The sequence below is a fragment of the Syzygium oleosum genome, unplaced genomic scaffold (genome assembly GCF_021117445.2).
Source record: "Syzygium oleosum isolate NSW1041296 unplaced genomic scaffold, Sole_v2.1 Sole_v2.01, whole genome shotgun sequence".
In the NCBI taxonomy this organism is placed as follows: domain Eukaryota; kingdom Viridiplantae; phylum Streptophyta; class Magnoliopsida; order Myrtales; family Myrtaceae; genus Syzygium; species Syzygium oleosum.
The window spans coordinates 31,551,037-31,566,851 of record NW_026607485.1 but is presented as its reverse complement, the minus strand read 5'-3'; the positions used below and the strand labels follow the sequence as shown (position 1 = coordinate 31,566,851).

Sequence of the window (15,815 nt, the reverse complement as noted above, 5' to 3'; positions counted from 1 at the left end):
AAGATGCTTGACGGCCAGAAGAGAACAACAAGCGGCACTTGATTAAAGAAAGACTGTTGCGTTCGGCAAAATCTTTGACCATCAAACCTCCGATAGTGGTGCACATTGTGCCACCACAGAAAAACAAAAGACTAAGGAGATCCAATACATCATTTTCCATATAGGAAAAAAAAAAGCAAAGATTAAAGAGATGGGAGCCATTTCCCAGAAACCAACCAATCAATGAATCGATTAGAAGACCGACCTCAAATCAGGATCGGATGAAATTATGGTCATAAAAATTTATCTGTTATTGACCGGTGGCATCTGCTTGTTTTCCACGGCGCAGAAGCCCGAGCCGAGCTTGTTGAGCCTAGCGGGCCCCATCGCCTCCTTCTCCCTAATTCCCTCGTCCCTCCCATTCGCTTTGCCCGCAAAGCTGAAAGTTACTATAATTTTCTTTGTTGACCCGCGAAAAAGAAAGTCATGCCTGTGGCTATCCAGAAGATACCGAGAAGCTCCAATGTCGAACAAAATCTCATTGGTCGCGAATGCCATTTCCTGGAAGCCACAGCCAAGTATTTTATCGGGGAGCCAATGGAGTAGCTTACCTTTTAAGATCTCGGTTCATCCTTAAGCACCTTCATTTTCCAAAATTCCAAGCAAACACACCAGCATCTGCCTTGTTTCACCAAATTCTAATGGCAGCTGCTGCTGCTTCTTCTTCAAAACCTAAGAGGAATTACGATGTCTTCTTGAGTTTCAGAGGTACCGACGTTCGCAACAACTTCGTCAGTCATCTTTACACGGCTCTAGACCAGCATGGTTTATTCACTTATATCGATAACGAGGAACTGAAGAAAGGACAGAAAATATCGCCGGCACTTATGAAGGCAATCGAGGAATCGCATGTTGCAATCATCGTTTTCTCCAAGAACTATGCTTCCTCGCCGTGGTGTTTGGAAGAGATGGCGAAAATCATGGAGTGCAAGGCACATAACGACCTGATTGTGTTGCCAGTGTTTTACAAAGTGGAGCCAAGAGAAGTGAGAGGGGGGAGAGAGAGTTATGGGAGAGCTATGGCGAAGCACGAGTCCAACTTTGGAAAGGATTCGGAAAAAGTAAAGAGATGGAAGGAGGCTCTCTTTGACGCCGGTAGCTTGTTTGGGTGGGGCTTGAATGATGGGTAAGTAGTAATTGATGTGACACATTGCCTTGTCTTTGTTTTTATATGCTGAATCACATGATGTTTCTTTTTTTTTTCCTCGATGAAACTTAATTATATCTTTGTACCGCTGAATCAATGTGTCAATTACTTTTTTGGATTTTTCTCAGAGATGAAGCACAGCTTATAAAGAGAATAGTGGAGGAAATCTCTTCACAGCTAGACCGAACACCCTTACATGTTGCTAAGCATCCGGTTGGGATACATCTCCATGTGGTAAAGCTGAAATCAATGTTAAATCTCAAGTCCGATGATGATGTTCTCATGATAGGATTATGGGGACAAGGAGGCATAGGAAAAACAACTTTAGCCAAAGCCCTTTACAATGCTATCTTTAGACAATTTGAGGGTTCATGTTTCTTGGCAAATGTTCAAGAAGCTTCAAGAGATTCCAAGGATTTAGTTTCTGTGCAAAAAAAATTGTTGTCCGATATATTAGTTGGAAAAGGATTAGCAATGACCAGTGTTGATGAAGGCATCAATTTAATGCAACATAGACTTTGCCGCAAAAAAATTCTCCTTGTTCTCGACTATGTCAATGACTTAGAACAGTTAAATGCTTTAGCTGGAGATTGTGAGTGGTTTGGTAAAGGAAGTAGAATCATAATTACTACAAGAGATAGCCATTTGCTAACTTCCCATGGAATAGATGAAGATCACATCTATGAAGTTCAAACTCTAGAGAATTGTGAAGCTCTTGAACTTTTCAATAAGCATGCCTTTGTAAGAAACAACAAAATAGAAATACGGAGGGATCTTGTGGATAGTGCTTTGCGTTATGCTAATGGACTTCCTTTAGCACTTGAAGTATTGGGCTCTTTCTTGCGTGGTAGAAGAGAACATGAGTGGGAAAGTGCGTTGAGTAAGCTTGCCAAAAGTCCTAATGAAAAAATCAATAAGGTTCTTAAGTTAAGTTATGATGGATTAGAGCAAAATGAAAAGGAGATCTTCCTTGATATTGCATGTTTCTTCAAAGGGCGAAATAAAAAGGACATCATGAAAGTTCTTGATGGTTGCGGCTTTGACACAAGTATTGGGGTACAAGTTCTAGTTGAGAAGTCCTTGATATTTGAAGATGGATGGACCCTATGTATGCATGACTTGATTCGGATGATGGGAATGGATATTGTCAAACAAGAATGTCTCGATGATCCTGGAAAACGTAGCAGGTTATGGCTTTATGATGATGTTCATTATGTTTTGTCGAGGGATATGGTAAGATATATGCTGGTTTAGACTTTGATTTTATTCTTTTATTCTCTGGATTCGTATATTAATCGCAATGCAAATTCGACAAATGCAGGGAGCAAATGCGGTAAAAGCCATAGTTTTGGATTTACACGAGCCAAAAGAGATATGCATAGGTCCTGATGCTTTCACAAACATGAAAAGGTTGAGGTTGCTCATCATGATTAATGTGCATGCCTCTCTCCAAGGTCCTATTGGTCTTCCTAATGAACTAAGATGGTTTGAATGGCCTGAATGTCCTTGGGTTCCACAATTTTCCTCTGGTCCAAAGAAGTTAGTTGGACTTGATCTGCAAAGAAGCAACATCCAAGTAGTGAGGGAGCAATTTAAGGTGCGCATTTAAATGAATAGTGTTTACTTCCTTGTCTTTTACATATCCACTTCTATATGCATATGAATATGAATATACATTGATTATTGAAAACTTCGAATGCAACAATTACTAATTCTGATGATGCTCGTTAATTTGCTTAAGAAATATCTGCATCTATTAAATTGTTTATATTAGATTAAAGCATTAAATACAGGATGTCGTTCAACTAATTGAACCGACATAAGTGGATCATTCTCGTTTAGAGGAGTATTAAACACTTTCCTATGTGAATCTTGATGTTGCTTCGAACAAAAAATATTCAAGAGAAAGGTCCAATCTAATTTTGAAGATATTTCTTTTTTTTTTTATCGAAAAAGATATTTCAAGTACTGAAAATCATAAGAACATTGAACTTAAAGCATGGGTAACTATTGAGTACCGAAAATTGGAGAAAAACTTATTGTTGATGTAATTTAGAGATTGAATAATGACTGTGCTTGAACTTTTAAAATACATGAAATGAGGATTTAATCTGTTATGTTTTTGAAATGATAGATTCTGAAAAAGTTATTAAGAATTCTATACTATATTGCAGAAACAATCCGACTAGACTTCTTTTGAAATTGAGTATAGAAAGACTTATTTGCTTGATCATTGAAGTGAGTGCGTGCCGAATGATTTTGACTGAACCTTTCAATTTTTCTCAATTTTAATGGGTAATGGTGTAAGAACCAAAGGACATAAAAGATGCTTTCTGTACACAACTTTGTGCATTTTTCAGAAGTTTGACTCACCGAATTACAATATGCAAACTCAGCTTGAACCAATAACAAATTGCATTGTTTAACATGTTTTTCTATAAAACTCCTTAATAAAATGCCTAAAATTCCATCAATAGTCTCAGCTTGTCCATCGGTGTGAGGATGGCTAGTAGAACTGAACAAAGGTCGAGTCCCCATTTTTCACCATAATGAATGCCAAAAGTAACTAATAAACTTGACATCACTAAAAGAAGGGGGTTGTTTTTGGAATACCATCAAGGCGCAGAATTCACCAATATAAAACTCAATAACATGTAAACCATCAAGGCTCCACGACAACCATTTACAAAATTTTTACCATATAAAAGCCATCCCACAAATCCCTTCCTACTAATAGCAACATTTCCATATATAATGCTCAAGTGCGAGGGAAAGTGTTGATTAGGTTTGTCTCAATTTATAAAGTGTAGTTGACATTCTTCACTTGTCCTATGGAAAAACTCACCACCTTTATCTTTTGAGAGATACGCCTTCAAATACAATTTCTAAAATAACAATTCAAATCTTATTCCTTAAACTCTCTATCATTTAAAATTCTTTTCATCCTTCGGAACGATGTGCCATAATTTTGAGAGTTCATTGAGAATTTGCCATATTGAGAATACCAAAATCATTATGGAATGACAACTCATTGATAAAGGTGTCTCAAGAATAAAGTAGTAAAATTTAATCGAAAGAAGGTGTAAAAAGACTCATCATATATTCAACAGATGTGCCCCTTAGGGGTTTGATAAATCACACATGAGATCCACTAGATCAATGTGTCAAAGTCTATTGATGCATGTACACTATATGATATATATATGTATATGTGTGTGTGTGTACACAAATGCAAGGTATAAATGTGGTGGTTGTGTTTATGCTGATATAGTAAACTTCGAGCTCTTACCCTCCACCAACGTATATGTAGCTAAAAAAACAAAAACTAAGCAAGAGGGCTTAGACTCCATTACTTTTCATTTTTTTGTTATATTTATAACCATCTAGGCGTACAAAATATGCCTTTTAAAAAAAAAACGATCCACCAACCATCACTTCCTAATAAAAGATGACTACAAGAGATTCCCCACCTTCCACTGCCTTTGCGGGATCTACAGGCGGGGGGTTGCGAATGTCTACATAAGATTCCAAATGTTAGCTTAAATTCACGGGATGAATTAGTTGGCACAGGATTGACCGTCGCTTATGTGCTCCCACTAGAGGTTACACACTCTCTCTCTCTAGTGCGTGGTGAAATTATGAGTATTTTTCTTTTTTTCTTCCCTCTCTTTTGACGAATTTACAAGGAGTACTTACTAAACTCATATTTAAAAAAGGAGAGCGAGAGCTCTATTAGGGGTGTGCAACCGGACCGGGTTTACCCGGAAACCGGACCAACCCACCCGAAAAACAGGTCCGGGAACCGGTTCTAACAAGAACCAGTCCGGGTACCAGTTCCATTTTTTGGGAACCGGTTAGAATCGGTCCGGTTTCCGGTTCCAAGTAAAAACCAACCCAAACCTGTTTTAGAACCGGTTTTAGAACCGGTTTTGAGATAATGTACAAAAAAGTAAAAAGCCTATATCACGTTATCCTACTTCACCGGTTTTAGAACCGATTTCCGGTTTAATATTGGAATATGTTTCACAACTATGAGCAAAACAGCACGGCCCTTAAAGTCATCTAAATATTGTGTGATTCAGATGAGATATATAGACATTTTTCTAGTGAGAGCAGATGCCTTACCGCTAAGTCTCTTGATTTTTCTTTCAAGATATTTCATTCGGAAACAGAAGTGAGGAGTTATCTCATCATGGCGCAAAATAAAGAGCTAAACATGTCGAATAAATTCCCTGGAAATGTGACTCTTAAAGATTTATGCGATTGGACTATGTCTTGCCATATAGTGCTTTTGGATTGTTGATTTTGATGGATTGTAATTTCAATTGCTCATTTTGGGGATTGTTACTTTTGGCGGATAGTGGTTTTTGTTATTCATCTTTTATTTTAAATTGTTTCATTGCTACCTATATTATTTTGCTAGAAAAAAATGAAACCGAAAAAAGGAACAAAAAAAAAAAGGTTCTCGGGTAGACCCTGAAACCGGACCGGAAAAACAGGATTGGTTCCAAAACAGGGTCTAGGAAAAATAGGGTTGGTTTCAGGTTCCAAAAATTAAGAACCGATTATAACAGGGTTGGTTTCAGGTTCTAGGTCCGGACCCAACCCACCCTGGAACCGATCACCCCTAAGCTCTATAGACACCATAAGATCAAGGAAATTCTGATCACATGTGGCTTGAATTATGGTCAAGTGATTTTTATTAAAAAATCAGAGCCAGATTTTGAAATGAATATATATATATATCACTTTTTTTCTTTGATCGTCCGGAATGTCTATGCAAGTTGGTTTTATTGTTCTTGCAGGACTTTGAAAAATTGAAGTTCATTAACTTGATGGAATGCCAATCGCTGGTTTCTATGCCGGATCTCTCCTGTATGCCAAATCTCGAGGATTTGGATCTCCAAGGGTGCAAAAACTTGGAGAGTGCCCACGATTCAGTTGCATATCTTCGTAAGTTAAGGTCGTTAGATTTAGGTAATTGCTCTAAATTGCAAAGATTCCCTGATATTCCAGATAAGAACGAAAGCTTGCAAGAAGTTTATCTAGAAGGGATTTCAATTATGGAACTTCCTACATCCATAGAAAATCTTGTCTCTCTCGAGAGGATGTATTTATTTGATTGCAAGAAACTGGCAATCCTTCCGTCTAGCATTTACAGGTTGCAAAAGCTTGAAATCCTGCAACTTGAAGGCTGCTCAAAACTAATCAAGTTTCCAAAGGAGGAGGAGGATTTGGGTGAACCCCATACAAAGACGGGATTTCCTATGTTATCATGGTTGAACCTTGGATCGTGCAATCTATCAGAAGTAGAGTTCCTGGAAAATCTTTCCTGTTTTCCCAGCTTACAAAAATTAGATTTATGGGAAAACAATTTTACTAACCTTCCTACATGCGAGAAACTATATAACTTGGAAAGTTTGGATGTTTCGTATTGCCAACAACTACAAGAGATCCCCAAGATTCCTGGGAAATTGAGAAGACTACATGCAACTAGCTGCGAATCTCTGAGTAGAATTCCCTCCAACATATGCGACGTTGAGATCGTTGAGTTATATTCACATCAGGAACCAGTTCGTAATGGGTTCTCCGTGAATGATTTGTTCAAGCTTGAGGTTACTCTCTCTCTCTCTCTCTCTCTCTCTCTCTCTCTCTCTCTCTCTCTCTCTCTCTCTCTCTCTCTCTCTCTCTCTCTCTCTCTCTCTCTCTCTCTCTCTGAATATGGAGTCATGTACATGTTGGCTGCATCGAGTGTTCGTGTATTGCAAAAGGCTAAAAATCCTGGAATGGTGGGCTAATTAAAGCAAGCAAACATATAGAAAGTGATTATGCATGTATATGTGGTGGAGGTTGCTATAAGGCAACGCAAAGGATACTCTCTTTATTTATAGAACTCTAGTTCGCTGTTGAATTCCAAGGATCGCCCGATGAAAAACTTCAACAATACATGTTCATCCAGTTCCAAAGTCTTCAACAATATATGTCCTCTTTCCACCAATTAAGTACAAAAAAATATCTGTATTGCTATTGCTAACTATATCTAAAACTCTAGGACTACCACTTAACTCATTGAAACTCCTCTTTTTAGGTGCCAATTTTGAAAAACTATCTAACAGTCTACATCTATGACAGAAATTTCATCGCCAAAAAAATTGCCGAGTAATTCTACCTGGAGGAGAGATGCCAAAGTGGTTGCTCCCCAATAAAGAGGGTTATATATCTTTCGTGGCTTCAAAGGACTTGTATAAAAAGATCTTAGGAGTAGCTTTCTGTGTTGTATTTCGAGTAGAAGGAAGTTCGCTTTTCCCATTTGAGCTTATAGGATCCGTTAATTGCAAATGCACGAAACACAACAGGCATGTCAGGCAATTTGATTTGGATCATGTGTGGCTTGAGTATATGGAATCAAAGGAGGTGTGGACAGTAGACGATTTTGGTCCAAATGACTTGAGCCATTTCCACGTTAGCATTAGAGTATCTGAATCTGATTATGGTCCACGTAACAGAGTATTTGTGAAAAAGTGTGGATTCCGACTAATATGCAAGCCACTAAAGAACGATTTGGAGGTTTTGCTTCAAGACGATCAGTTGCTAGATCCAGCTTTACTCTACGAGGTTTCGCATGAAGATAATCCAACGAGCACAGAGGAAGAAAGTTCAAGTGAAACAGAAGATTTACAAGATAGTAAAACGTGCACAGAGGAAGAAGGATTGAACATGGTTGACTTTTCAATTGAGGTATCTCTCTCTCTCTCTCGCGTGTGTATCTGCATGTGTGTTGATGCGGAGTGTACGTTGGGCGCACGTAATGCAAAAGATGAAAATTCTAGACAAACAAACAAATTTAATATAAAGTGATTCTACACATGCATATAAAGCTTAACAAAATCTCAAATTGATGCGATGACAGACCTGATGTTCGTAATTCCTGTATTGAAAAATAATGTCGAAATCCTAGAAAATCTAACGAACAATGGACACTTGGTTCTTGATGTTACGGTTGATCATAACAACCAACACCAATAATAGTACTAGATCAACTCCACGGACCAAGATAAAACTACACAACGATAATAATTCAATAATTCGACATGAGACCTTTTTCACTCTTAGGTGTTTGTTGCTATTATGATAGGGGACCGTCACACTACATGCCTTGCTAGCCGCATGCGGATTACTTGGACAGTTTGATTTAATTTTATTGATAGAGCGTCAGATTTGAGATTCTCCTTTATATAAAGTTAGAACAGACATAAAAGGTGCAAGTGGTTGGATGAGGCTGGTCTGTGGAGAGGGTATGCATTGGATTTTCCTTTTCAATTTTCCATTAGTTTGAGTGTGAGTAGAAGTTTTTTTTTTATTTTATTTTAATAATGTTAAGTTCGTTGCAAGTAAGTTGGAGTTCAATTAGGACAGTTTGTATTGAAGAATCGGCGATGTCTAAAGTGAACACATAACAATGAACATTAGACTGGGGTCTGACGAGGACGATTAATTTCTTGGATATGCTGTTCTATTTTCCATCAATTTTTCACTTCCCATATAGTACACTTGTATTGTATGAGCTACGTTTAGGGGGATTCAATCTAATATTAGGGGTGGCTAGCACTTGCAAGGGAATGATTTCCAACATAAGCAAGGATCAATATGTCTAATTATTATAAAACTCTAGCTTTAGTGGAATTACTAGGAATATGCTCAAATCAAACTCTTCTTCTTGAACTAATTACAAACTTGGATACTTCTAACAATTTACCCATATAACAGAAGCATCGCTATTCCAGCATTGATTCTGATTGCCGAAATGTTCGCCCTGGAGGAGAGATGCCAAAGGAGTTCGTCATTGTCGAAGACGGTACAATATCTTTCATGGCTTCACAAGACTTGTATAACAAGTTCCAAGGATTGTATCTCTGTGTTGTCTTCGGTGTAGAAGATGGAAAAAAGGAAGTATCTTTCGACATCGTACCACGTGTTAATGGCCAAAGGCGGAATGGGTTATCAGGAACTCTCGGTTCATTTGATACGGATCACGTGTGGTTCCAACTTCTCAGGCCAAATGCGCTGTGGGGAATGTTGGAGGGATCAGTTGACTTTGGTCAATTTGACGAGAGTTATTTACGATTTAGCCTTGATATTAGAGTAGCGGGTGGAACCGTGAAAAAGTTGGGATACGTGATACAATCCCTGCCACTAGGGGATGCTTTGAAGGTCGAGCTTGAAAAGAATCGATTAATGGATGCAGCTTCACTCTGTGAGGATGATGAGAGTCCATGGTACCGTATCAGACAGAAAGGATATCCTTCCAAGAATGTTTCGCAAGCGTAGAGGGTGAGACTCAAATATATGGGAAGAGATAGCGGGCGACTCGGCACACAAGACGCTTCAATACATTAGAAGAGGGCATCATGTCTGGCTCATGTGTCTTCAGCATGGGGCGCTGCGGGAGGTAATATAAAGGTTTTTGCGAAAAGATTCAAAGTCATTTTGTTTTTTTAAGTTTCTATTTTTTTTCTCTTTTGTGGCCCAGTGGGCGGGCGGGTAAAACCCTCCCTTAGTTTTTTGTATCTGTGTTGTTAAACAAATCATTTAATTAAAAGATCCATTCCAAAAAGGAATTGTTATTTGTATTATTAATTGAGCAAATCCAATGAGCATTTCCATCTCGAACTTTTGCAAAAAAAAATTATATAGACACCCCATGCATATATGTAGAATACACTATGCTCATACCTAACTATAGATGAACAAAATCATAACTTAATATAATGAAGATGATTCGCAGGTATCTTGTAAATTTGAATTCGAAATAATTCTCTAGTATTTATTGTCTGACCTTCTAAAAGGGGTTAAAATCTTTACGTACTAGCAAATATCACGGCGTTGCGTGTACGCAAGAAAGTGATATTTGAAAGTTTAACAGAGTAATGATATTATTTGCATGTAGTAAACATGACAGTACCATTTTGCTATACTTCTTGTCTTGTTTCATTGTTCTTTAGCTTTGGATCCTAAATTTTTTTAGCATTTAATACTAAATGCTACGAATTTTAAGAAATTTATATGATGTTCTAGTAATTAAAAATAATTTGAAATGTTTTCACATGCTTGCTTTGTCGGGGATATATGTGATCTCAAACAAACGAAAGAATTATATAATCAAATCTACTGTAAAAGTTATACGTGATGTCAATGACTGATTTGAATTATATTGTTACATAATAGTCAGGATTACTTATTTTGTTATTTAAATCATTAAATCATGGAAAGAAATAGTCGGTAAAATACACGACATGAAGAATGTGATTGAGGATGTAACGACGAGCACGATTCATTACTACTTCCGATAACAAAATTAATCAATACTTGTAGAAAGTATACAAGAAAATATAACTGTGACCACTTATAACCTATTTAGCTAGCTAAAGAAATGTATGAAGCTCATATATATAGCTAACTCTCAAGTGATATAATATACAGAACTTCATGTACTCGCTCATCTGTCAATTAATTTCACAAAACTGCCAACCTTATAATTGGCTTATATAGAGTTTATTTAGTTAAAAGGACGGTCGCTTGTGAAATATCATTGGTAAACTCTCATTTTGCCGGCAAATCGAACATGCATTTTTGTAATATGTGCAAAAATAAATAAATAAATAAATGGGCAATAAAAAATGATGGATGCATAAAAATAACCACCGTAGAAGAGGCCGCTTCCTTTCAGCTCCACCGCCATCGATCGATCGTCTACCCTCTCCGATTAGTAACAGCCACCATCAAATCTCCCTCGCCGGTCACCGCAGCCTCGGCCGTGACAGAACAGAGCATGGACGCTCATCACCACCAATCGAACTTCTCTCCTGCTCTTCCTCTCTCGTCTAACGCATCGGAGATTCCTTCTAAGCTAACGATTTCACACTCTGGCAGGAAAATTTCACGACGACCACCACGATACACTCACTGAAGCTTTGGTGCGTGCGCGAGAGCTGAGGAACCGAGCGAAGCAAGAACAAACACGTACAGACCGAGAAAACTATCTCTCTCTCTCATCTTCAGCGCTCTGGACCAAATCCAGTGTCTACGCCCGCGGTCGAAGCCAGTGGCAGCTGAATTGCTTCATCGCCTAGCTTCGTCTTCGTGAGATTCTCCAAGTCTTTCAGTGTCTTTCATATATTAGCAGGTAACCATTCGGATCTCCCCCAAGGTAGGATGCGGTCGATTCATGGAGACTCGATCATACGATTGTTCTGTATTGCCTTTTGCCGAGAGCTTCGAATTGTTCTCTCAACTGTTGTCTGTTATTTGGTCTCGGATTCGTCGATTCCTCTCTAGCAGTTTTTTAGCGGGATTTCTCATGTTTATATTCCTCGCCAATTGATAGGAATTCCTATTTGTAGAACATCTCACCCTTCATGATCACCACCTGTTCGACGTTTTGCCTCAGAGATGATAATGATGAATTTTTTTCCTCGTTGATCAATCTGAGATCGCATAGAGTGGATTTGGATGTTGTTGTTCGACATGCTGATCATATATATTGCGAATTGATGCTTCATCCTTTGATGGCAAGAGAGTTCTCTTTCCCTCGGTGCTTCGGTTTACTTTTTACTTTGGTTGTGGGACCGAATTGTCATCTAATAGTAACGATAAGTCACAATACACTGGTGGTGAAAAAATCACAGCCAAGCTATATCAAGTTCAATCTCGTTTTTATGCTCATGAAAGACCCTTCCACCAAAGTTTGAGAAAGAGAGTCTTCGACCTACTTCGAATTCAAAAGAAGCGGGAACGGTTATAAAACTTCACCAAGCTTGAACGTGACAAAGTTGTTGACGAGAAATGCTAAGGGATTGGAAGTTTAGTTAAATTGAGAAATCATGGATACATGAAAGCAGTTAAGTTAAGAAATCATGGATATATGAAAGCAGTCAAGTTAAGAAATGGACATCGACCTAGTAACAATCGAAGGGAATTTAAGACTTATAAATAGAAGAAATGCAGAGGAAGAAGATATGTTCGAATTACGCCGAAAACCTGCCGAAATTACTGCTGATTTCCCTTTGAGTATTGTTGTAACGTTTCATGTCAATGTTTCCATTCGAGCGTCATTTTGTACAACCGTGATTAATTTCAATTCCAGCAATGTTTATGTCCTAGTAATCTCGTTTTCAGTTAATTTCATTCGACTCTTTCCTTTGAGTCTAGTGTTCTTTGCTTTGATTCCTTTATTCCTTGCAGTGCACCTTTAAATAATTCACAGTACTTCCATTTTAATTTCTGAGCAATTTACTGTACTTGTCGTTTAGATCGATTTCCATCAAATCATTTTGTGCATTGCTTTCGGGAGCTGGCACGCATACACGCACATAAAAAATTGATCGCTTTAGAGCCAGGCTAGAATCAGAAAGTAAGCTTGTTATTTGTTTTCCCAACCGCTTGACAACCAGATCAACTTACATCGAGCGAATTTGCTACAACAATATCATATAGCTAAACACGCCGATGTACACAAGTGGTCGCACTATAATAGGATTCTAAAGTTAGCCACCATCGGTTCAAGAGGTGGCTCCCAACATGTAGCACTTTATCCTAACCATGGCAGCTTCTACAATGTAACACTTTGTCCCGCGTGGCATTTTGTTCGCATTGTACACAAATGTCGGTCCATATTCGATGCACATGCAAGATGTCATCCGTTCACGTATCTCATGCTCGATATCTTTCACAATGAATAATGATTCCTCAAGCAGATCTGTGGTATGCGGCTATGTACTTGCTTTCCGACCCCATATGGTATTCAATCAGAGTTATGATTCCTGAGCCGAAGGAACTTGCCGAATCTAAATACCAAATTGAGCTGGCTCTAGAAGAACTTGTTACATGTCTGCTCGCTAAATTCCAATGCGAAATCCGTAATTGATGCAAGCTTCGCCATCAAATTACTGATATGCCAAGAGAATTGTTGGGTGCAAACATTACAGAGTGAATTATGGCTCAAAAATATCAATCAAAAAGCATTATATATAGTTTCTACCTTTTCTTATGATATCATGAAGAGCAGTGTACTAGACCTAAATTTGGTGATAGCAACTTCGAATTTTCCTTGCGGGTTTTTGGTGCATAGACTTAATTCTTACTCAGCTCATAAATCCGAAAATTCTCAATATTAATATATATATTTTGGCTTGATCAACATGAAAATATGAGAGAGCAAGCTTGCTTCATGTCACGGGGTGTGTTTGATTGATACCTTCCATGACTCTGATAATGCCATATTCTTGGAAAACCGATTCAGTAGTTATTTTATGAGCGGAGTGAATAGATGATGTATGAAGATTATCCGTCCACTAGCTTTACTAAATGAGATAATCTATATGTTTCGTTTTTCACAAAATAAAAAAGAAGAAGAAGTTAGATAAGAAGGTATTTTGGTTTTATAATGCTTCATTAGTTCTCGAACTTTTCATAGCCATTGAGATCCTAAACAGCCTAATTTTATTTTAACGGTACTAGAGTTACTAAAAATTTACTATCTCGTGGTGTACAAAGTGAGGTGAAGGTTGACGCAGTGGATTGTGCGGGCATTTGATACGTCCCTTGGTAAACGCTGAGTCTCTAAAAATAATAGAAAAAAAAGCAAATCAGTATAGTTGAAGATCACGTCTTGTATCAAACCTCTTTGTCTTCCTCAAGTCTCCATCGTCTGTATTTCCTTTTCTTTTCTTTTTTTTCCGATGACTTCAAAGAAGCTCAATTGATCTCTCGTGAGTCGCGATTACTTTCACTTTTCACGCTAACTGCTGAAACACAAATAGTTAAAGAAAAAAACCAGAAACTTTAGTACCAGCCGGTGTAATGAATTAGCAATATTTCATTGAATTATTTATTATGTGCTTACCAAAAGGCAATCGAGGATCATGTGAGGCCAATGAGGCTCGAGTAGGCGTCGTCGGCATTCCTGATCAGCTTTACTTCACACCAAGATCAAGATCATGCTTGTCGTGACCCTCGTCGGCTGCATCTGCTCATTGTTCTTGGAGCTACAGTACCCTTGCTCTCCAGCAGCGGAGCTCAAGCTGAGCTTGTCAAGCTTGGTAGGCCTCACCGCCTCCTTCTCTGCAATTCCCTAATCCCTCTCTCATCTGCTTTGCCCATTAACATAACACTTCATTTCCTTAATTAATCCTATGTTATTTTCCTATTTTCCGAAGTGGGTATCCTTGCAACCGAAAGGTGGCATGACAAATCGTAATTTCATTCCCTACATTAGTCATAGATTTGGGTGAGACGAGAATTCAATTGTTCGACGTGCCTCGTAAGATTTCACTTTTTGGCCACTGAAAAAAATGAAAAAAATAATCGATCAACTCTTGAAGCAAAAGTGCGTGAGGGTTAATAATTGATCTATCTTTCAAGTAGCCATGAATTGTTATTTATTATATAATTTGCAAAAAAAAAGAAAGCAAAGAAAGAAAAATATCTCATTGGTTGCGAATGACATTTCCTGGAAGCCACAACGAAGTATTCTATTGGGCGCCAATGGAGTAGCCAACCTTTTTTAATGAGATGAAATACTTTATTTTCCATATAAGCAAAAGAAAAAGGGCGAACTAAAGATGTTTTCTTTTTATTAGAATTCAATGTCCACGCCTTTCCTTTGAGGGTGCCCGGATAGGGAGAGATGAGAGCAGAAGAAGACTTCGTATCTGTGGAAACACGTGTGAACAAATAAAAGTCTTCTCTTTTCATTAGAATGCAATGTCGATGTCGAGAGACAAAGTGGGTGGGGGTTTAGATAAAAGACGAATGGACGACATTATGTTTGATTGAGTCGGTTTGGCTTTTAGCTTCTCCGAGGAACACGGCATCATTATTGAACGTTTGGACTAGATTATCAAAACGATGTCTAACCTCATTCCGATTTTTCAACACTTTGAAAAGGCTTTCTTGCCCCAAAGCCAATCAAATCAATTCATTAGAAATCTGTGCTCCAATCAAGACCGTATGAAATTATGGTTACATAAATTTATTTTATGGGGAAAATTACCAAAACAGTCTTAAACCTATTGTAATTATGCCAATTCAGTCCTAAACATTTTTTTGTGTACAATTCAATCCTAAACCTTTTGTATTTGTGACAATTCAGTCCATCCAGCCAATTTTGGCTGGCCAGTGCTAACGTGGACGCCAGCTGATGTCGGTTGTTCGGCCGACACTAATGTGGCAATTTTTAAATATATTTTTATTTTTTTCCGAATTATTTTTATTTTTTCATTTTTTTTCTCTTCTTTTTTTTTTCCTATCTTGTTCCCTGGCCGATCCGGCGACCGGCTCCACCACGTCCACACAAACACCACCCCCAATCAATATTCAATTCCACTTTTCACGCTAACTTCTGGAACACATATAATTAAAAAAAAAAACCAAACTTGAAAATCCCATCTCTCTTCAATCAGCACCATGCCAAAAGATGCTCGACACTAAGGGCTAGAAGAGAACAGACAAGTGGCTCTTGATTAAGGAAAGATTGTTGCGTTCGATACAGAAAATCTTTGACCATCAAACCTACAATATTGGTGCACATGGTGCCCCCACAGAAAAACAAAGGACTGAAGAGATTAAGGAG

General features: G+C 38.1%; 3 protein-coding genes across 3 annotated transcripts; all 3 read left to right on the top strand.

Annotated features, from left to right (window-relative positions):
• Positions 1-459: 459 nt before the first annotated feature.
• LOC115692562 (TMV resistance protein N-like) lies at positions 460-1,169 on the top strand. Its single transcript, XM_056321435.1, has one exon. The coding sequence runs from the start codon at positions 531-533 to the stop codon at positions 1,167-1,169; it is 639 nt and encodes a 212-aa protein (XP_056177410.1). The 5' UTR covers positions 460-530.
• Positions 1,170-1,315: 146 nt separating this feature from the next.
• On the top strand, positions 1,316-9,634 carry LOC115692561 (TMV resistance protein N-like). The gene is made up of 5 exons (XM_056321436.1): positions 1,316-2,419; positions 2,508-2,783; positions 5,992-6,801; positions 7,319-7,924; positions 8,954-9,634. Exons 1-5 carry the CDS (start codon positions 1,436-1,438, stop codon positions 9,512-9,514), a joined length of 3,237 nt encoding a protein of 1,078 aa, XP_056177411.1. The 5' UTR covers positions 1,316-1,435; the 3' UTR covers positions 9,515-9,634.
• A 1,228-nt stretch (positions 9,635-10,862) lies between these two features.
• LOC130137478 (uncharacterized) lies at positions 10,863-11,758 on the top strand (the record flags this gene model as incomplete). The annotated part of the gene is made up of 2 exons (XM_056308878.1): positions 10,863-11,150; positions 11,398-11,758. Coding segments are annotated over 2 exons (423 nt in total), but the record flags the coding sequence as incomplete, so codon positions are not given.
• Positions 11,759-15,815: the final 4,057 nt, after the last annotated feature.